This window comes from Liolophura sinensis, chromosome 12, assembly GCF_032854445.1.
Source record: "Liolophura sinensis isolate JHLJ2023 chromosome 12, CUHK_Ljap_v2, whole genome shotgun sequence".
Lineage (NCBI taxonomy): Eukaryota > Metazoa > Mollusca > Polyplacophora > Chitonida > Chitonidae > Liolophura > Liolophura sinensis.
Genome location: NC_088306.1, coordinates 8,535,015 through 8,558,271, shown reverse-complemented (window position 1 = coordinate 8,558,271; position 23,257 = coordinate 8,535,015). Strand labels below are relative to the sequence as shown.

At 37.3% G+C, this 23,257-nt stretch overlaps 1 protein-coding gene across 1 annotated transcript; it reads right to left on the bottom strand.

The window, feature by feature from the left end:
• Positions 1 to 12,210: 12,210 nt before the first annotated feature.
• Positions 12,211 to 22,062, bottom strand: LOC135479062 (thymidylate kinase-like). Its single transcript, XM_064758780.1, has 5 exons — positions 21,862 to 22,062; positions 21,147 to 21,255; positions 20,151 to 20,238; positions 14,863 to 15,054; positions 12,211 to 14,218 (listed from the first exon to the last, which is right to left on the bottom strand). The coding sequence occupies exons 1-5, from the start codon at positions 22,055 to 22,057 to the stop codon at positions 14,108 to 14,110; spliced, it is 696 nt and encodes a 231-aa protein (XP_064614850.1). The 5' UTR covers positions 22,058 to 22,062; the 3' UTR covers positions 12,211 to 14,107.
• Between the last annotated feature and the right edge of the window lie 1,195 nt (positions 22,063 to 23,257).

Below are 23,257 nucleotides of genomic sequence, written 5' to 3'. Positions count from 1 at the left end.
CACTTTCATGATTCACAAAAACATGGGCATGGAGTGTGTACAAAGGTGATCTTAAATCATCTTAAATGCTCACAATTCAAGGTAATTTTCATGTGATACGTGAGGTTTTTTAATGGTGTTTGTGCCACATCTATGTATATTTCACTTTAGTACAGTCAATGATTAAAATTATGAATCGAACAGAACAAGTAATGTTGTGGAATACAGAACCATATGTGGTGCTAAACCTGGTTATGTTACAGGACTCTCATCTAAAACATCAACTAATTCAACAATCTGCTATTAACTAACACATTCTACTCAGCATTTTGACATACAATTTAATTACACTCCTATATACATGATTGCAAAACATTTTTCAACCAGCCACACAATTTAATTTTGTTCGCTGACACCAAACCGTAAATCCATAATGATGAGCATGATCTTATGCTTACTTGGCCGACCTTTACTTACAACCTCATGCGGAAACAGAGTTAAAATGGAAGCCTCACTACACAAGCTCAAACTCAACAAAGCCTTTGAATGAAGATGACTGATATTCGTCTTTTTTTTTTTTTGAAAATTGTGCCCAGCCATTGCGAAATATATGTAAAGACTGGACTGTGGCAATGGGTCTCTATTTTCACTACACACAACTACGCTGTCATTTCTTCTCAATCTCATCAACATTACTAGTCAAATAAGCAGTTTCCTCGATTGAATGTAATAAAATATTCGCTCAGAGAGATATTTCAAATGTGACTGAGAATCACAGAATGAGACTACATATTATTCTGCTACATACATGCATAGGCAACTACATGACATTCCAAACAGCAAACCAAAGAAATAACGTATTGAAATCAGACCACAGTTCACAATGTTGCAGAGAGCATCTAATTAATTCATTATAATTTATGAAATTTTTAATGAATTAATGAATTTAATGATAAATAAATGACAAGAACAAACAAAAACAGACTGTGGTATAAACGAGATCATAAAGTTTCCACCCCTGAGTTTAAAAACCTTGTCTCTTTATTTATGATGAGTAATTACCGAGATATCGCAGTTCAAATTAAGTAACACGCACACTCCGAGAAAATCTTACCTACTGCCATCATGATGTCAGATGAGTCAAGCAAATTCTAAATTTTAACCAAAAACGCGCAGCTTATTTGTACAACTCAGAAAGGCCAGTATAGTGAAGCTTTGTGAACCTAGTGACTAGGTTAACTACAAAAAGTTATATTTTTACCTTTACTCTGTGCTTATATTTCTCATTCATAACCTTGGCTTGATGGTTTGACAGGAAATGAGACAAACAGATTATCCTTCAGAAAAACGTTGATTTCTCTCTTTCCTGTGAATCCTTTTTAATTGTCACCCATATAACATTGAAGTGAGCCTTGACAATCCCTTCTTCACTTTCCTTCCATCTATGATAAACTCAGTCTGTTGGATGATAAGCTCGGTTTTCTGGATAAAAAGAAATCAACCTAACTATTACAAAACATACACACAAAATAAAAGTTAAAAATGTTCCGCAATCTCATACAATACCTGCTACTGTAAGCTATACATAAAACAAGTTTCAGTTTCAAGCACTAAGCTTTCCTATTAAAACCAGACATGCAAGAACCAGAAGTGAGTGGGCACACTTAATCCCATCAGCATTAAGTAATCAGTCTTCCAGCAACTTGCAGATGGTCATGGGTTTCCCCCGGGTTCTGCCTGGCTTACACCCACCATAATGATGGCCGCCATTGTGTAAGTGAAATATTCTTGCGTACGGCGTAAAACAGGAATCAAATAAATAAATAAATAAATAAATAAATTAGGTAATACAGCTGTGTGCAAACCCTACAGGTCTAGTGTTTCGGTCAAGTCTTCAGGAGACACAAAAAAGCTCAGTTTTTATTCTGTTACAAAGATACATGTCCAAACAGTTGTAAGATATACTTGATGCCATAAAAACAAGAAATTTAATCAATATAACCTCCATTTAAATAGGGTGTTGGTTCACGCCGAACTGAACACATATCCAAAATCTGAAGTGCCCATCTTGTCCTTCATATGGCTATTACAGTTGGTTGCCACAGAAACCAGAAATTTAAGCCAAATGACCCGAATTTATATAGGGTCTTAGTTCACCCTCAAATGATAATTTATCCCAATCAAAAGTTCCTATCTCAACTGATTTCGCTTCTATTCACAGCATGTCTTTGAAATGGCTATTATATTTCGTTGCCATAGAACCAGACATTTAATTGCAATGAACCCAATTTAAATAGGAAACCCTAAAGTGAATACGTTGACCCTTAACTGAGCACATCCAAAATTTGAAGTTCCTACCTCAAGGACATTTGCTCCTACAGTGAGGAAGTCATGCATATGAAATTGCCAGATTTCACTTGTGGCGTACATGTACCCATTGGTGTACATACCACTATCACTAGCTTCAGCTGATTCAGACTCTTCCTCTAGTTGTTAATGCTGTCTTCACTGTCAGGCTGATGCTCTGTCTTCTACAAAAAACATGAAAATTTGGTACACAGCATGGGAAAAGCGTGGAAAAGTAGAAACCTGTAGAAAAAATATAATTCTGATTTTTTATATACAGCTGAACTGTTCACTGTTTTACTGATAAATTCCTGACTGAGTTTATCTGCTTCAAAGGGATAGAAAAGAAACAGAACAGAAAAGTAATTGTATTGTTGTACATTCCCCTGTAACTGAATGTAATGAAAAGTGCAGATTAAAGTAATGTACATGTATCCTCAGCAATATATAGGAATACATGCTAATATAAAAACACTCACCTTTCTGACGTTGATGGGATGCAGCCATATGTTGCCTTGTCTCCATATTGCAGCTGTCGTCTGAATGAGCGACAGAAAGAAAAATAATAGTGTCATTTTTATCTTTGCATTTGATACTGAGTTAATTCCTATAAGCTTAGAAGCAAGATTTTCGATGTCTCTTATTTCACAAACAGTGAAAATACAACTGTGTACCAGTCGTACACACTAGTGTGTCACATATGCACATCCATATTATTTTGTTTATCAGTGCCACACAATTTCAAAGTTGAACGTACACAAGTCTGTGGATGTGTACATTTGTATACCGCTGTTTTGGAGAGTAAGAGGGAAAATATAGAAAAGCAGAGACATCACACTGATCTGCTTATGACCAAAACTTTTAGTATAAGTGTCTCACAGGTAAATAAGGAATCCAATAAAACTGATGAATGTCAACTGAAACTGGTACGGGATGCACATGCAAGGAAGACCAAATGCTTCCATGAAATTTATCAGTCAAAATATAAAATGTACCTTCTTTTAGTTTGAGACACATTTATAGCAGCTTTATTTCATGGGGAACTGCATTAGCTTACCTTAGACTTGCTATCACCCCTGTGATGTAACATAGTGGATACTTGTGCACAGCTCAATACTAGGTAAACCCTACTGGTTTTTTAGCATTGTTTAAAAAGCTATTTAATTCCAAACTAGGGGTTCAACATGTATTTTAGAAAGTATTCTCTGCACTTTGACTACAGCATTAACAGAATGGCATGAGGAAAATACACTGCTTTTAGTTGCAGAACTTACCATTCCGCTTTTCCACTGAAAGGGAAAAAAATCCAGCTAGGACCCCACATTCTTGTCCTCCATTGCCTGAAATGTTAAACAAAGACCTTCAGAAAACTCAGAAGTCAAACCTGACATAAATCTTATAACTTATTTCAAAGATTTAAAATATGTCACTGAATAAGATTACTACTTCAGATCTTGGCTTTGAATATGTCAAATTGTGTTCACTTACATCATGTAAAAATATTTCTGATTATTAATAATGCAAAACATGACTTAAAAATCTTCAATGAACAATTCAGATTGGATATTATGCTGAGGTCACCATGTCCTGCCCAGGCAAACACATACATCACACTTGCTAACTAAAGATCAATGTGAATATATTTGTAAAGCCTGGTTTAAATTCAACAGACTTCACCACTTTGTCCATCTGGTATGAATCTGGGATACAAATCATGCCCATATGAACAACACTGTGTTACAGGCAAAACAATATTATCCTCCCTCTAAATTAGCTGAGGCGTCCAAGTACAAAATCTGGCCATCAATGAATGATTTTTGCTTCATGCAACATTAATCATGACTTCAGGTATATGACATCTGAAATCAGATAAAAGCTGTGAAGGTGGAAACCAATTTACATACTGTGAAAACTTAAATCACATTTTCCTCCATTTTTATTCCTTAATTGTAAATAAAACACACTGTAACATAATACTAAATATAAAAGCAAAGCACAACTCACCATTTAACTGATTGATAAATTTGACTTCCAGTCCATCTTTATCAAGGTTACAATTTATATAAAAAATACAATCCTCCATTGGATTTGCTTTACTCCTCCTGCTCAGTTACTGTTTGAAAAAAAAATTAATAAATTTTATAAAGTACCCATGGTATGTACTAAGTTTTTAATAATAACTACATAATAGGAGACCAATGTACTGTAAAAAAGAAATTCCAAAACACTGGTAAGAATTATATGTTTTAAGAGTTTTTACATTGATTTAGCAATGTGACAAGGTCTCAAATTAGCTTTAAAAAGTTGACGAATTAAATATGAAGTCTAATTTTAATCACCAGTGAAATTACCCTATGTTCAGGATAGATTTTCAGCAGGCTTGATTTTATCTGCACCTCTGAAGTTCTGTGTCCGAGAATGGGATTGAAGCCACAACCCATGTGACCTATGATTGAAAGACTAGCGCCTTAATCAAGAAGCCAGGGGTCGGTTAGCGTGCTAGCGCAGCGTAATGACCCAGGAGCCTCTCACCAATGCGGTCGCTGTGAGTTCAAGTCCAGCTCATGCTGGTTTCCTCTCCGGCCGTAAGTGGGAAGGTCTGCCAGCAACCTGCGGATGGTTGTGGGTTCCCCCCGGGCTCTGCCCGGTTTCCACCCACCATAATGCTGGCCGCCGTCGTATAAGTGAAATATTCTTGAGTACGGTGTATAACACCAATCAAAAAAAAAAAAAAAGAAGCCAGGGCCCGCTCCTCAATTTGGATCTTGAAATGACTGACATACATATTCATAACGTGTAACATTAATAGTATGGTTTGCAAATATTTACCATTTTTCCCTCTGCTCAACATCTTTCAATCTGCAAACAGAAAGTTATTTTTAATTACTCCACCCAAGCACAAAAATATACCATATAAAAGCCGATAAACCTTAATGTGGTTCTAGACTAGGGATGACAACAAATTTATGCAGGATTCCCTGCCATTGTTTTAATGATTTTCATGTGCAGCAAATACATGGAAGTCAAACCATCATGCACCATTAATTTTCAGTCAACATGTTATCTGCTGACATTTCTAGGCATATGTACACTAAACAAAACACCATAAAAAACACTGTATTACCAGTCCTAACATTTGCAAAAAGGGGTTAGGTGGCTGGAGGCAACAGTGGTGAATATGCATCATTTTGTAGAATCATTTAGATCTATTGGCTTGTTTCTTTCTATGTGATAAACTGACAAAAGGCAATAACTAAAACGTAGGCCTAATGTCGGCAGAATTACTTCAACTTTCATGTGGCTGTTAATGTTGCGGTTAGCGGTAGGTTGTAGGGAATAGGTTGCTGTCTTTTGATGCCTAGCATTAAAAATGCGATTGATAGGTTAGCAACCCACAAATACAATAGCTCCCCAGAAATTGATTAATTGACTGAGTGACTTTATTTAACAAATTTTCATGCTAAGGAACCGAAAGACAATGACATAGCATAAATGAAATGCGGAGACAGCAACTTATTCCCTACAAACTCCCATGTGCTAGTCTCCTGTCATCTGGAAAAACCTAGTAAGTCAAATTTTGGTGAAAAATGAGTTAGGCCCACAACTGGACTTGCTATGTTTTTCTCTTTCATTTCATCCAGGTAAAGTGTGTGAAAGTCCCTCCTGTTGGGAATTTTTGATCTTGAAGAAGCTAGTAAGTCAATATCATGTGGAAAAATACCACATAGTCATCTGGGAAAACCTAGTAATTCGTCTTGCTAGGTTTTTCCAGATCAATGTACGACTACATGTCACTTACTAGGTTCTACAAGATCAAAAGCTCTCAACAGGAATCGCTTTCATACTTTTTACCTGGATCAATTGAAAGGGAAAAACATAGCAAGTCAAATTATTTCTCATATGAGTTAAACCAATCACATTACCTAATTCTGGTCATGTGATCACAACAAATTGGACAACTTTTTTAAAGACAATTCAGTCAGGATGTTCTCACGTTTTCTGTACCCATTATCGAGAAGACCACGATGGTGCTGTTGATAAGGAAAACACCAGTATATTTACTGTAGATATGCAAAAGGTTATCCTCCTTCCCAAAATGACCATCAAAGAACATTTCTTTGTTAGCAGATTAGTTGTCTTCAATGAGACATTTGCATCAGTAAAAGAAGACGGTGACTTTGTTATTTTGTGGCATGAGGCTATCAGGGGTAGATTAGGAGTTGACATTGCCTCCACGTATATAAAGTGTTTGTGCCTTTGTGAGACAGATTTTGTGATATTCTGGACAGACAACTGCACGGGACAAAACAAAAACTGGGTCCCTTACACGGTGTTGTGTTGGTGTGTCAATCAACCCTGGGGCCCACAAAGTATCACAATGAAGTATTTTGAAAGGGGACACACTTTTATGCATGCAGACAGCGTCCATGGCTGCATTGGAAGGAAAATGAAGAAATGTCCCGAGATTTGTAATTTCCAGGACTTCGTAGATTTGTGTGACAAATCGGGAACTAAGATCAAGCCAATCACAATGCAATACCATGACTTTTATGAATTTGAGGACGGTCACGGTAATAGAAAGTCCAAGAACGTAACGCTACCTCATCTCAGCTCCATATCAGTGGCAGAATTTCGTAAAGGTTCACGCGCAATGTGGTTTAAGGAGGGTTTTGAAGGAGACTACATGTACCAGGAAGTTGACTTTCTTAAACCCAAGTTCAGACTGGACTTTACACCACCAACACAGAATGAACCAAGAGGAATTCCTAGCGTGAAACGCCAGAATATTCTGAAACTGGCCGATTCATTCCCCGCTGCTAAGAGGAAATTCTGGCAGGAAATTCCAGTAAATGACAACAATGATGACTTTGTTGAACACTTTGGGTGATTCCTAAATATGTAATCAAGCTGCAGTTGCTGCTATTCCTCGAAAATGTCTCAGACTGGTAGATTTATTTACCACGGCTAAGATAAAATTCTGGCTGGAAATCACAGCAAATCATGATCTTGTTGATTAGTTAAAACACTTGTTTTATGTATTCAAACTACACTTGGTGTTATTTCTCTGATAATTGTTCATGTGTTAGGCAATAAAGTGAAGTTATCACGCTGCTGTTGACATACTAGGCTTTTGTTGATAAAATGTTTTAGTTGAAGGATTGGTTAGATCAGGTAAAACATAGTAAGTCATTTTGTAACCAAATTAAACCAGTAACAATAATATACCTATGTGAGCTGAAAAGGCATCTAATTGTCTTGATCTAAAATGCCGAAATAAAATTTATTTCATATTTTGCAGCTTAATCCTGAAACAAAACACGTTTCCTTTGTTTCCTCCAATTTGCATTCAACTGACTAACTAGGTTTTTCCAGATTACAGGAGTAGTTTCAGCATGCCCTTTTCGCTTGTTGTTGTTGTTGTTGGGACGTCGCGGGAATGTGATTCGCAGATTGTGAAGCAATTAACCGTTTAACTGTCTACAATAAAAACAAGTACACCTGTTCCTAATTTGTAAAAAGCTTTACAATCATACGGTTTTCAAACAATTTTAAGTAGTTATACAGAGTAACACTTAAACGGCTTACCTTAGATCATTCTTTCCCGATCCAAACTCTTCCGCAACTCTAAGACAGACTCGTATCTTGTGCATCGCGTCATTAAACCTGGCTGTTGCAACGTGCGAGACAGTCTCGTGACAGCATTGCCAATAGTCGTTGCACGGTGCCGAGTTTTACCCCCGATAACGTATATACATGTATGTTAAAAAAAACTTAGACAAGGGACGTTCTCCACTAAAAGCCAATAATAACATGGGGCATAAAAAAATGGCATAACCAGGCATGTTATTTACCACATATACATGAGAAGTCCAGTGAAAGACAAGAAGTTTTAGTGGTCGCCTAAATGTCATCTTTTTACCATTCATTTTAGAAGTGAATAAAACTGGATAAAAGCAGAAGGTAGGACGTCAAAAAGTGGCTTCATAACTTTCATACTTCATAACCAACACTGTCAGTCTTCTATATCATTCAAATCTGGGCCTGGCTTTACAAATCATAAGGACAAACATTAAGGCGACCAGCAGTGGTCGCCCTAATGAAAAGGGTCGCCTCAATGACACTGTGAAACCCCAATCGGTCACCCAATGGTACAATTTTCACACATATATATATATAGATAGATAGATAGGTAGATAGATATTATCACATCTTTGTAATTATTAGTGCAGAAATTCAAGTTTAGCCATTATATTATCCATTATATTGTTCAGCCAGCACTGTATCTTGGCTGATGTTATACATATCACTGAATGTGATTTTGGTGAATTTAATCACTTACAAGCTGCTATTATTTCAAATAAAGAGTAATATCCCAAAGACCTTTTTTAAAGCATTTAAGGTGTGTATGGTTTATCAGTAGAAGTTTTTGTTTATGGTTTATCAACATATGTTGGTTTATCAACATACTTGTGCTTCATCAGTGCAGGATCGGTGTAGGCTACCATTACCATCTGCAGACATGTTTGTCTAACATGGATGGATATTTCCTTGAGGCATCTTAACAAGTTCTTCACTTTAATAGGTTAACTGGCAATTAAATTACTGAAGTTATTGTATCAAGTATAACAATTGTCTTTATTCAGGGCTCTCAATTTAATATATGGTGAAAAAAATGAGACAGACAGATATTTTTTATTCACGGGAGGTGGCGCTCGCCCGAAGAAATGCCTTTAGCCATTGTCATGTCACAAATGCATTGAAGCTAGCACAAGGGCTACTATATGTTACAAATTAAATGTATCCGTTTTAATTATATCGTCATACTGTTTTGAATGTGGAATCATCATTATAACCTGGTAATGGATCATTTAATGGTCAGTAAAATAATTTCAAGGTCCTACTGCCAGGCCTTTGTCAGGACCTCATTGTAGTTAACTTTGCTTACTGGTATACAACCTTACATATTCTTACACTAGTTCTAAATTTATTTTTATTGAAGAAAAATTTAATAATTTCAGCATATTTAAATTAACTGAGCATTTCATAATTGACTGCAGTCATCATAAAAAAAAGCTATTATTAGTATTATGTTGGTAATATATTGCAGATTGTTAATACCTGGTAAGCAATTATTTGTAGTAAAATGTAAAACATAAAATACATTACATCAGTAGTGGTGAAAGATAAACTATTTCTTTTAATAAAAATCACGAAATGCCTAATTCTTGTCTACATATGTCCTTGAAGTTACTTAAATGTTTATAAAGTTACTTAAATGTGTGTACACTAGCTATATATATATATATATATATATATATATATATATATATATATATATATATATATACAAATGTCCGTCGATCCATGTTAGCTTCATGCCCCTTGATTTACAGGATGTTTGGCTGAAGGACCACTACTGCCGGAAGAAGACAAGGATGGAAGGAGTGATTATGTGACCAGTAGGTTTCATATTACATGAAGATATGTCAATCATACATCCATATCTTTTGTAATGGTTTGACAACACAACTTTTATTTAGCTCGATGTATTCTGATCACAGGTTTATGATATTATGTTATTAAATGACAGTTTTCATATTGGCCTTACTACAGTTCCAAGATCTGTCATATTGGCCTGTGGTAAAGCTTCATTGACTCAAGGCGAAGTTGAAGGCCAATGCAGCCTGCTGAGAACCAATTAATATTACAGATGGAGGACCTACAAATAGGCTAATGTGAAAACAGCAGTTTAATGTTATTCTTATTATTCTTGTGTATTTGATCAGGAAACAACAAAACATGCTCAGAAATAGACCACAAGTAAAAACACGTATTCTGTAACCAACCAAACATTTCATGTACCACACCTCATCAAAAAAAAAAAAGTGTGGAATAATTAAACTAAGCTTTAATCTTCTGATCTGATTGTGGTTTAACACCTTACTCAATAATTTTTCACAGAATTATGGTGTTTTAAACCTATTCTGAGGAGATTTCCCTATTTAGACTAAAAACTTGATTTTCTCTGTGAAGCCTCAATTTTGGCCAACCGCGTTAAACATAAATTTTCACCATTATCAAAGTATTAAGGCAGATGAAATGCATTCAATGTTGTCCTTAAACATGCGAAAAAGTGGAAGAAATAGGGTAGTTATCTGGAAAGCTATATTACATCTAATAAAAGATGGAATTCAGTCCAGCAAAAGGTTGTAAAATTTCATTAAGACCTTTTGTAGCATAATGCCATTTTAGTGTGACTTAATTTACATCACTCCGCACTGCATCGTCATTAATTGTATGAGTTACTTGATGAATTTTTATTCCACGACTTCCCAGACGCTAACTCAGACCGCTTACTGGTATGCGTGTCATAAAATGTAGCCACAAAAAACAGCAGTTATCATGTTAGTGAGAGAGGGAATACAAAGTGTTTACATGATGAGTTTGATTATCTAAACTTAGTTGAGTTCAGTTGTTAGACAAAACCGATATGACTTACCCATGACGTAAACATTTTTCATCATGCATCGTGCAAAATACCTGTCTTTCATACCAGGTTTATCTCCACAAGTGGAAACATTAGATATTTGCCATACGATTACTCATTTGCATACATATTCTTATTTTTGAACTGTGTAAATTACAACATTTCAAGATGTTGTACTCATATACCAGCACATATGTTCTTGTTAGCCTCAGACAGGCATTCAAGTCCCCAGTTCAAGGCCGCATCAGTCATTACACGTGTGTGGTATATGTGACAATCTCTTTGTAATCCAGACTCATTTGCCAGATGTTGTTTTGAACTAAAAGACAAGATATAGTACAGTGTTGAGTGCAGTATTTACATAGTGATAATAACCATGTTAGCTGACTGATAAGGAGTACGTGTAAGTGAAAATATTCTTGAATATGACATATATCAACAGAAATCAGGTGAACAAAATAACAAGATGGTAACCTTGTTTAAACAGCATATGAAAGGTAATGACTTTAAATCCACTCAAGGCCTTACGTGGGAAGGTCTGCCAACCACCTGCTGTTTATCGTGGGTTTCCTCCCACCATAATGCTGGCCGCTGTCGTATAATTGACACATTCTTGAGTACGGCGTAAAACATCAATCAAATAAATAAATCCACTCAAAACAAGACATACTGCCCCAGCTGATCTTCAGTCAGCCATCCTGGGGCAAATTTTAAAAAGCATCGTTCGTCAGTTTTTCATAACTTCTCTTGTATATGACGTATCCTTATGGCACTATAAGACCCAGACAACGCCTTTTACGAAAAATTATGAGAAATATGACTTAAGAAATTTTGTGAAAGTGGCCCCAGTACAGCTTAGCTGACCAACTTTATGGTGGCTGGGTTACAGAACTTGAGAATTTGTATAAGAACAATATTATTTTCGAGATCTAGCTACCTTAATAATTCTTCAGCTTTTTCAACCCATGCATGTGTGGGTAGTTACGGCCCGGACATGACTACGGACGGATGGGCTGACGGACAAAATCGCTATAACATGACACACTTATAAAAAGCGTATAAAAATGTTAAGCTCGATGCAAAACCCAGAGCATTCATTCATTCTTACATGTAAATATTGGCAATGGTCCGCTCCATATCAAGAGTTTTAGGGTGGAGGAAACCTGACAGAAGAAACCAGGCAGAGCAGAAGAAACCAGGCAGAACATAAGAAACCATTATAACTCACCAAGCACCTGATAAGACAATGAACAATTAAAACACTGGCGAAACCAACTGAAAACAGCAAATATTTAACCTTATTATACACATGCATGAATTCAATTTGTAATCATTACAATTGATCACAATGAAGTTTCCTTCATGATTTTTTATCCAAAGACTTGAATTACAATCATTACAATTTCTAATCATTACAATTGATCACAATGAAGTTTCCTTCATGATTTTTTATCCAAAGACTTGAATTACAATCATTACAATTTCTAATCATTACAATTGATCACAATGAAGTTTCCATCGTGATTTTTTATCCGAAGACTTTGGAATGACAGAGAATAATTACACGTATGAGCTATAAATACACCACAAATCTCCTATCATACACTTATTAGCATATACATATACTATGTACAAAACCTATTCAAATACAAGCAGGGCCTCTGCGGCTCTGTTGGTTAGCGTGTTAGCGCATTATAATGACCCAGGAGCCTCTCACCAATGCAGTCACTATGAGTTCAAGTCCAGCTCATGCTGATTTCCTCTCCGGTCGTACGCAGGAAGGTCTGGCAGCAACCTGCGGATGGTCGTGAGTTTCCCCTCTGTCTCTGCCCAGTTTCCTCCCATCATAATGCTGGCCGCCGTCGTATAAGTGAAATATTGTTGAGTACGGCGTAAAACACCAATCAAATAAATCGAATACAAACAGTTTGTGTATATAGTGAACATATTCTACTGGAATGCTGTAATCTCTACGTAGGGTGACACCAATTATAATTTGTGTTTTCTGGGGAGCCAATGCCAAAAAAAACAAAAACAGAATATACATATAAAACTGAAATTCTACCTTTCCATTTTTTTTCTGATCCCCATTTTTTGGTGATTTTCCTGTTCTTCAAGGCTTTCCAACCACATACATGTCTCTAACAGGAAAATTGCCAGGACAATCCACATTTTCCACCAATCAGATGATTTTCAAGTATTTATTTTTATACCCTCTTCCAACACTGAAAAAAAGGTTTTAGTATTCTGCCCATTAAACAACAATTAAGCTAGGTTTGGCCTGATGGAGTCAAATGTGGCATCCAAAATGCTTTGTGACAATACATGAAGGTGATTTTCATGATGTTTAAAAGAATTAACGTGGCTAAAATGTATGTGTTACATGTAGAGATTTAAATGCACCCCATTCTAAGGTGACATCACAAGATTCCTTTTTTATCCTTTTTCACTTAAAAAAGCCTTTTTTTAATCAGTTGTCATGCAGATCGAAGAGTATGGTCTAGCAGTGATGACAACATTGTGGTTCAACCCATGGCCACAAAAAAAATCCAAATTAAAAACCATGCCATGGTTTTAACACTTTTAAGGCCTGTTTTCACTGCTCATTCTATACACTCATTGGGGCCTCTGTGACTCAGTTGGTTAGCAGCGTAATGACCCAGGAGCTTCTCACCAATGCAGCAGCTGTGAGTTCAAGTCCAGCTCATGCTGGCTTCCTCCCCGGCCGCATGTGGGAAGGTCCTTCAGCAACCTGTGGATGGTCCTGGGTTTTCCCCGCGCTCTGCCCAGTTTCCCCCCACCATGATGTTGGTTGCTGTCGTATAAGTGAAATATTCTTTAGTACGGCGTAAAACACCAATCAAATAAATAAATAAATATACACTCATTCATTCAAGAATGTATTCTGTATTTGAAATTTCTTGTCTTTTTATAGAAAAAGATTGTGTTTTATGCACAAGTGAAAAATCAAGACTATGCCTCACAAAAACAGGAACAAAAAAAGTAAATTATGTATAACTTTCATAATACATAGTAATCTAATCTTGTCTTATCACATTTTTCAATCTTGTCTTGTCACATTTTTATTACATAAATTGGTATATCAAGTTGTAACTAACTCAAATACCTTATTTCTGTAATATTATTAGGACAAAAGTGAAAAAGAAGTAAACAGATAAATTGCACACTGAAATTTGTATCTCTCCAGATACCATATCGTTTTTACGTGCTTAATAATGCTTTGTTCATGGTCTTTAAAAACATTGTTTCAACAACAAAAAGTCAGTATTTTTATCATGTCCACAAAGTTCTGATCTCTTCCCAGTGAACGTCATTCATGGTTTTCTTCACCAAGCTTTTTATTTCTGCATGGAGATCCTCTATACTCTTGTCAGCATCTATAACCTGTAACCCAAAAATACATGTCTAAAATATGTTTGCCCAGGGAAACAGTGCATCAGTACACCAATGTTAGCTGAGGAGCTAAAAATGCAAGTCAAATGTTCACTGGCCAGCGCTTCACATAAAAATCAAAGTGGTAGACCCATTTGATGTTAGCAATCCCTGCCTGCAGAAACTGGGAAATTGACTCTGGAATTAAAAGGCTATACGAACAGGTACCATAATATGTATGGATACCATTGTTAAAACTACATGCCTAAGCAAATGAATAAAAGAAAAACTCTCCATTTTTTGAGGCATATTTTACATTTCTTTATAGCCTCAGGCCTCTATTTTATGAAAGTTTTCTTTGAAATTTCATCATCAATGAACAGACTGGGAATAGAGGACCAGCTTCAATAGCGCTCCCAACTGGAGTTGTCCCCACTAACAAAGTTGTTTTGACAGCTATCACTGTTGATCTCACAACAGCAGTTTCCTTAATTTCTGGGCTCGCCACTGGGGCCTTATGAAGACTGTAGTTTACTGCCATTTATGCCCCAAGAAGCTTTTTTGTATTTTTCACGTTAAACCACATCATAAACTCTGTATTAAGAAATATAAACCAAGAGTTTCATGTATCCTTTTATAAGTCTTTGAGAAATTACCTTCCAGTCTTTTTCCCGAATGGTTTCAAAGTTTTCAGCCACTTTCTTCTGGAATTCTGCCTGCTCATACCTCTCAGTGCCGAAGCCTCCTCTGCGAGCCGCCTCCTGCTGGTTAAGTGTCAGGTAAATCACCAGGTCAGGTTTAGGAAGGCCTACGTCAGGCTGCTTACACCAGTCCACCTCAAAACCAGCCTGCCAGCACCACAAACACACTTGTATGGAACACACAGGAATGGCATTGTGAACATGTAGTACACAGTGGCACATGGTACACACAGAGAATGCATTGTGAGAACATGGTATACACAGGAATGGCATGGTGAACATGTAGTACACAGTGACACATGGTACACACACACAATGCATTGTGAGCACATGGTACACACAGGAATGGCATGGTGAACATGTAGTACACAGTGACACATGGTACACACACACAATGCATTGTGAGCACATGGTATACACAGAAATGGCATGGTGAACATATAGTACACAGTGACACATGGCACACACACAGAATGCATCGTGAGCACATGATATACACAGGAATGGCATGGCGAACATGTAGTACACAGTGACACATGGTACACACACACAATGCATTGTGAGCACATGGTACACACAGGAATGGCATGGTGAACATGTAGTACACAGTGACACATGGTACACACAGAGAATGCATTGTGAGCACATGGTATACACAGGAATGGCATGGTGAACATGTAGTACACAGTGACACATGGTACACACACACAATGCATTGTGAGCACATGGTATACACAGAAATGGCATGGTGAACATATAGTATACAGTGACACATGGTACACACAGAGAATGCATTGTGAGCACATGGTATACACAGGAATGGCATGAACATGTAGTACACAGTGACACATGGTACACACACACACAATGGATTGTGAGCACATGGTATACACAGTAATGGCATCGTGAACATGTAGTACACAGTGACACATGGTACACACAGAGAATGCATTGTGAGCACATGGTATACACAGGAATGGCATGGCGAACATGTAGTACACAGTGACATATGGTACACACAGAGAATGCATTGTGAGCACATGGTATACACAGGAATGGCATGAACATGCAGTACACAGTGACACATGGTACACACAGAGAATGCATCGTGAGCACATGGTACACAGAGAGGTAAGATGATTTGCACACGGTACATACAGAAAATACATGTACTTGATCACACATGGTACACAGAGATAAAATGGTGAGGACATGAATAAATGACACATGGTACACAGAGATTAAACGGTGAGGATTCTTTGAATACATGTACATGGCGGGCATATGCTCAACACAGAGCATGTGGTAAAATGGTGAGTACAGGAATGGCGCATACTTGATGTCACATTTGTGCATGGAAAATAGACTGCGCACACAGAAAATACATGTACTTCATGTCACATGGTACATATGGAGAATAGACGGTGAGCACACATAGAATATTTGATATCACATGTTACACATGGAGAATACTGTGAGAACATGGAGAATACTTGGTGGCACATGGTACACATGGAGAACAGACTGAGAACACAGAGAATACTTGACCGCACATGGTACACATGGAGAACAGACTGAGAACACAGAGAATACTTGACCGCACATGGTACACATGGAGAACAGACTGAGAACACAGAGAATACTTGACCGCACATGGTACACATGGAGAACAGACTGAGAACACAGAGAATACTTGACCGCACATGGTACACATGGAGAACAGACTGAGAACACAGAGAATACTTGACCGCACATGGTACACATGGAGAATAGACTGAGAACACAGAGAATACTTGACCGCACATGGTACACATGGAGAATAGACTGAGAACACAGAGAATACTTGACCGCACATGGTACACATGGAGAATAGACTGAGAACACAGAGAATACTTGACCGCACATGGTACACATGGAGAATAGACTGAGAACACAGAGAATACTTGACCGCACATGGAGAATAGACCGTGAGCACAAAGAGAATAATTGGTGGCATATGGGACACATGGAGAATAGACAGTGAACACACAAAGAATATTTAATGGCACAAGGTACACATCAAAAATAGATTGTGAGCGCACAGAGAATACTTGGTGGCATACGGTACACAGAGAATAGACTGTGAGCACACCAAGAATACTTCATGGCACACATTACACAAGGAGAACTGACTGCGAGCACACAGAGAATACTTGATGGCACACATTACACAAGGAGAATAGACAGTGAGCACACAGGGAATACTTGGTGGCACATGGGACACATGGAGAATAGACAGCGAACACACAAAGAATACTTAATGGCACAAGGTACACATCAAGAATAGGTCACGAGCGCACAGAGAATACTTGGTGGCATAAGGTACACACAGAGAATAGACAGTGGGCACACACAGAATACTTGACCTCACATGGTACATGTGGAGAATAGACAATGAGCACACAGAGAATCCTTGACTGTTAATAAGTTTGTGGCCTAGACATAGCCTTGTGAACCTTATTGACTATAAAGCTGCAGCTGGACACCCATAATAGGAATATTATTTCTTAATTGTGGCTTGTTAACCACCTCTTACTCACTGTATTTATAAAGTTACGAAAAGACACAGATGAAGGGTAAACTATACGTTTGACGTTCAATTTGTTCTTTGTCACGGATTGGTTCAAATTATGACTGAGTGTATGTAACAGGAATTATTCTTTTGGCTCAGTCACAGTGCTCCCAGCTGTAGCCTGATTTGACCTGCACTGTTCAAGGGAGATAATTACGTAGTCTAAAATGCAGAAGAGTTGAGATGAGATGCAACAAAAATCATTCCATCATCTGGCTTTAAAAGAATTAACGGATTAAATTTTATCTTGAAAATGTAACTATAGTCCCCAAAACTAACTTGATAAATTTCCACAATTTTATTGTCGTATTCTGGACATTTGGTCCGAATTGTGTGACCAAACAACTATTTTTTTCTGATCAAGTTATCTGGAATAAGCAGATTTCAAAAGGTGGGAAATCATTGTACACTGATTCTTGGAAAAATACACACTTTTTGTAAGAGATATTATAAATGAAAATGGGAATGTTAAACTACTAAATGTTTTGGCAAATGAATTTCAACTTCCTTTGGACTATGAAAATTATAAATTGTGGAAATCTTTAGAAACAGCTTAGACCAAAATCCCTCTCACTAATAAATTATTAGGAAATACAGAGGCCAGAATTATTGTTTGTCATCCCAAAGATAAATGATACTAATTTAGACAGCTTTAAAATGAAAAGAGAATCTTTCCACAAGCTTTTTGTCGAAACATATTCCACTAAAGTTGATGTTAAGATAATTGTTGTAAGATGTTCAAGGAAATCTTGTAAACATCACAGCTGTCAGCGTCTTTCGACTGCAAGATATATAAGAGATATGTGATCCAATTCTTTTCCCCGCGCTTTAGGTCTACCTTTACAACACACCTAATCTCGCTAAAATGAACTGCTGGTTATAACCGGGACGAATGTTTACAAACACTGGGGGCCTCCATGGCTCAGTTGGTTAGTGCGCTAGCGCAGCGCAATGACCCAGGAGTCTCTCACCAATGCGGTCGCTGTGAGTTCAAGTCCAGCTCATGCTGGCTTTCTCTCCGGCTGTACGTGGGAAGGTCTGCCAGCAACCTGCGGATGGTCGTGGGTTTCCCGGTTTCCACCCACCATAATGCTGGCTGCCATCGTATAAGTGAAATATTCTTGAGTACGGCGTAAAACACCAATCAAAAAAAAAAAAAAAAAAAGTAGTTGTTTACAAACACTGACACTGAGACAGGCCTCTACTTCCAAGGACAAGTCACTCTTGTGTATCACACTTATGTAAATCCCCCAGTTTATTTTTCGAGAATTAAATTAATTCAGTCATGGACTGTATAATCATGGTGACAAATTGAGACCTTACACCATAATATCCCCTGAAACACGATCAAAACGGAAGATTTTTGTTTAAACCAACATTATCAAAGAATCCCCAACAGAGCCCCTTTTATGTTGGCATCCAACATTGTGTTACCCTCATTTCACACGGATCAGAGGCTTTTGATCTGAGCTGAAGCTCACTTGGATGCTTACACCCTGCATACTTTTAGACAAGCATGTACACTGAATGGAGTGTTGAAGACAGAATAAATATTTGATCTTTCACATGAAGAAAGAATCCCAAATATCTCACAAAGTTTACTTAAAATGAGGAAATTTAGGAAAATAGAAACATATTTCTCAGCATAGACTTTAATTTACTAGGTCATGAGGCTCCAATGCACTCCTTCAAAAGTAAAGATCCAAGAATATTTATTCTGAGAATTGCCAAATATTGGGTGATATAATTTAGTACTGTGTTCTGATCAATGTTGAGGAAGTTTAATTGTGATCAATCATTTGAACAGTATTCTAGTATTGTTCTCCCTTCTAAGAAAAAAAAACAAAAAACGACCTACTTACTCTCTTCTCTTATAACAGGCTTGTAACATCAAACAAACAACATTTTAATTTTTGCCCTACCTGTATCTGGTTTGACCAGACGATAGTATTGAGTATAATACTGTTACTTGTTCAGCAAAACACAGTTTGGGGATTTATTCCAACAGTGGCTGTCTCAATGCCTACACTTCAATATAATGCTTTCTAAGAAACAGAAGCTCTTTGGTCATTTCAAAGAGGATTTCTTTCAGGAAATTAACTTTTGCACCTTTTACGCTAGAAGCCAATATACTTCATCTGTTTTCTAGCATTTTGTGAAGCAGAGGTCATTACTTTTTTAAAAAGTATGGGAATATACAATTTTTTGCAAATATTTGGGTAATACTAAGTTTCATGCTAATGTACAATCTAAATTCCTCCTAGTATATTAATAATAAAGTAGATATTTTCCATCATCTGTTCAATGATACCATGATATAGTTCATAAAATAACACCATTGGCTGATGTTCCAATTTACAATAGTGTAAAACCACCATCACCAGCACTAGATTTAATTATCAATTGTATATATGGGAGGGGTTGAGATATGTTTGTGTATACTGTCCCCTGATAAGTATCACAGTTGATTTTATTAAAGAGTTACTAAAATTTTGATCAGTTCTTTAAATTCCAAATTACATACCCGGGCCGCTGGGCTATATAAATGACCTTGTAAAAAGTGACATCTGACAATAAAGAGATGGGACAGGTGCATACCGCGCACCTGTTCTTTACACAGTTGTACACGTACCTTAGCAGCTGTGAAGGCCACGCCCGAATAAGCATAGCGATCAACTATCAGGGTTGTCCCCCCTTGCAATAGCTTCTTCATATTTTTGCTGTAAAATGAAAAAAAACTACATATACATGTACCCAGAGCTAGGCATTTTCAGAATGTGATGCATGAATCCTATCCCTATAATGCTATGGCCAAACACATGTTTTTAATACCTTCACCCTTGTAGAAGGCTAATTTGGAAGAGAAAGATTTTCACTTATTCAGAGAACTAAAACTAATTCCTCATATAGCCAAATTTTGTGTCAAAATCACTTATAAATCTTTGCAGCCAGTTTTTCATGAACAAGTTTTTTTTCCAAAATTTAAGGGAATACTCTCCATAATATGGGCTTATTTAGAGTATGCTGTATATTGGGGGAAAATGTCCTTGTATATGGCCCTGAATGTTGCACCCATTTTTGAACTGTATAGCAGCATTAATACATTTATCCCGCATCAGACAAAATACTCTGCTTTTCATTGGACAACAATGGTCGCTTAGGGTACAAATATGTTCTTGAATCCTGCAGACCCCGCCAAATGTGTCTGCGGAGTAGGTTATCTCCCTTCGTTGGGTTGTAAGTACAATGGCGACATCGCTGAAGTGTTTCGCCTATACAACGGTCTTCTGCACTGAATTGAATGGTCTTTGCAGGATAAATTCCTTACATGGTTACTCAGTGATGGGATACGCAAATATACAGTGTCAATAATCCTCATGCTGGGCTCGGCTGAGGGTTATGGGGGTGACTGATACCATATATAGGAATATCCTACTACTTGGAATATCCTACTAATAAACATGTAACTATATCCTACTAATAAACATGTAACTATATCCTACTAATAAACATGTAACTATATCCTACTAATAAACATGTAACTAACAGAATATATCCACTGCTGTTTGACTCAAGACTTTCTGCACTTAAAAGCCACACCTGACTCAACAAATGTGTACACACTTACGCAGCCTCCCACCGATTGGCTGAAAACAGTAGGTGAATCACATGATCATCCAGTTCTGAGCTGCCATTTAAATATGCATTGATCATCTTCCCAATCACAGTGGTTCGATCTACAACAGAAAAACAAAACATACATACATGTACCTCAATTTCATTTGAAAAAAATCAACGCAAATTATTTTGTGAAGTACAGCCTTTCCCATTCTGCTTAATAAAAATCGACGTTGTGCTTGAGGAGCGTGTATTGTGGAAGCATTCATGACTGTAATAAATCTATTCTAAAGCGAGTACGGGCATATGATGAAGGTGAGGCGAGTGGGGAAGGCAGGTCTTTAGGTTGATATCTTTTATTTGCACGACACTTGTTCAATAACAAAGAGAATCGGCTTGGACCTTCTTTGAGTACAAAATTAATACTGTTATCATCAAGATTCCAACGACGCTAGGCCAATATGAGAAAAGGAGTTGGAGTCTTTCGGGCCAAACTAAAATATTGTATATCCGACAGAAAATGAAAGTGAAATTACATGTACATGCTAGTTTACACTATGCTACTGCTCAGGTGATGAATGATAGAAGAGTCACTTCAGCTTTGCCTTTAAACTCGCAATATTGTCATTTACTGCGCTAGTCCGAGACTGGCTGACATTAGGTTTGTCAAAATTTTTTTCGGCCAAGGCAACGTTAGAGCGATCTCCATTTAAAATCTTGAATACCTGGGAATCGTAGGAACTGAACGTCTTCCTTCTCATTTTCCAAAACCTCGACAAGCTTTTTACACTGTGTGGTCTTCCCACAGCGATCACAACCTTCAAACACGATCAGTGCTCCTCTTTTAGACATTTCGGTGTTCATCTGACGCAGAGAATGCCTCAAAATTAGGCGGGAGAAAGGCCAGCGCAAGCGCGTCATTGTTGTTGTTGTTGTTTCGGCTTCATAAAAAAGCGTTACTTAAAAGAGAAACGAAAAATTCGGTAACTCTTACATGTCTGCTTCAAGTTTTAGTCTTTAAAGGTTTCTCTATTGCTGTTAACCAGCAAAATTTACGCAAACTGGGCATTGGGCAATTATGACGTGTATTTTAGAAATCGCTCGAAATATTAAACCTATCTACATCGTGCTTTTCAGTATTTTACTATTTTATTTTACTATTTTAGCTTTTTACATTTCAATTGAGGACAGTCGAATTTGCGCTTGTAGATAGAAATATAGGCTACTAGTAAGTAGACTCCGATTCGATGGGCTAAAACTTTTGAGATACAGGCCTAATGATCAGTTATAAAAACATATTGTCGGATCATGAACAAAAACTTAAATATCGTTAAAAAGCCTCCGTGGCCGAGGGCCAGTATAGCTAGGCCATATGCTACAACTCTCCCAGTACCGGTAGCCTACTGTACAGACCGCCATATATCGGCCCTATTGTGGACCGCCTCCAGCAAATATGGCTTGAGGGTGAGCATCGCGACAGTACTGGCCGAATTATTGCAAGCCTGTTCCGCTGACATGCAGTGTGGTATGTGCCTCGTGGAACAACGGCTCGTCTGCCAACTGTTTTTACGACGATATTCTCCCAAAATTTGGCATAAATGGGCGAGTATTTCGCTTTCCTGTTATAATTTTATGTCAGCGCAGTACATTGTGTATATACTGTACGTAATATGGTAGTGACTTGTCCCCTTCACATATGGTGTATTTTGCAGAAAAATGTTAGATTTAAGGATATCTTCCATTAGAACAACACCAACGTCCATGTGTTAACATGTATCGACATACAGATTAAGATGAAATATAGATTGTCCAAATTATTGTGGGCTCGTACATGTAGGTGGAAAATCAATGGTAAATTTAGCAAACATGCACATAATTAGGCCTAATTATTGTGCCTTATTATTCAGGCACATCAGGTGAAGAAACATACACTATTGTTAACTAAAATTAGAATGTGAAAACTCCCTATATGAGTGCAGTTTTTTGTTTATTTCTTTATTTTAGGATCTATTCTGAAGGAAACGTGTATGTATGCCAATAGCCTTGGAGGGAGAAGACAAACCGAGCATAACAGATGGGGACAAATACATGTACAAACGAGGAAAAAAAAGAAGAAAGCCA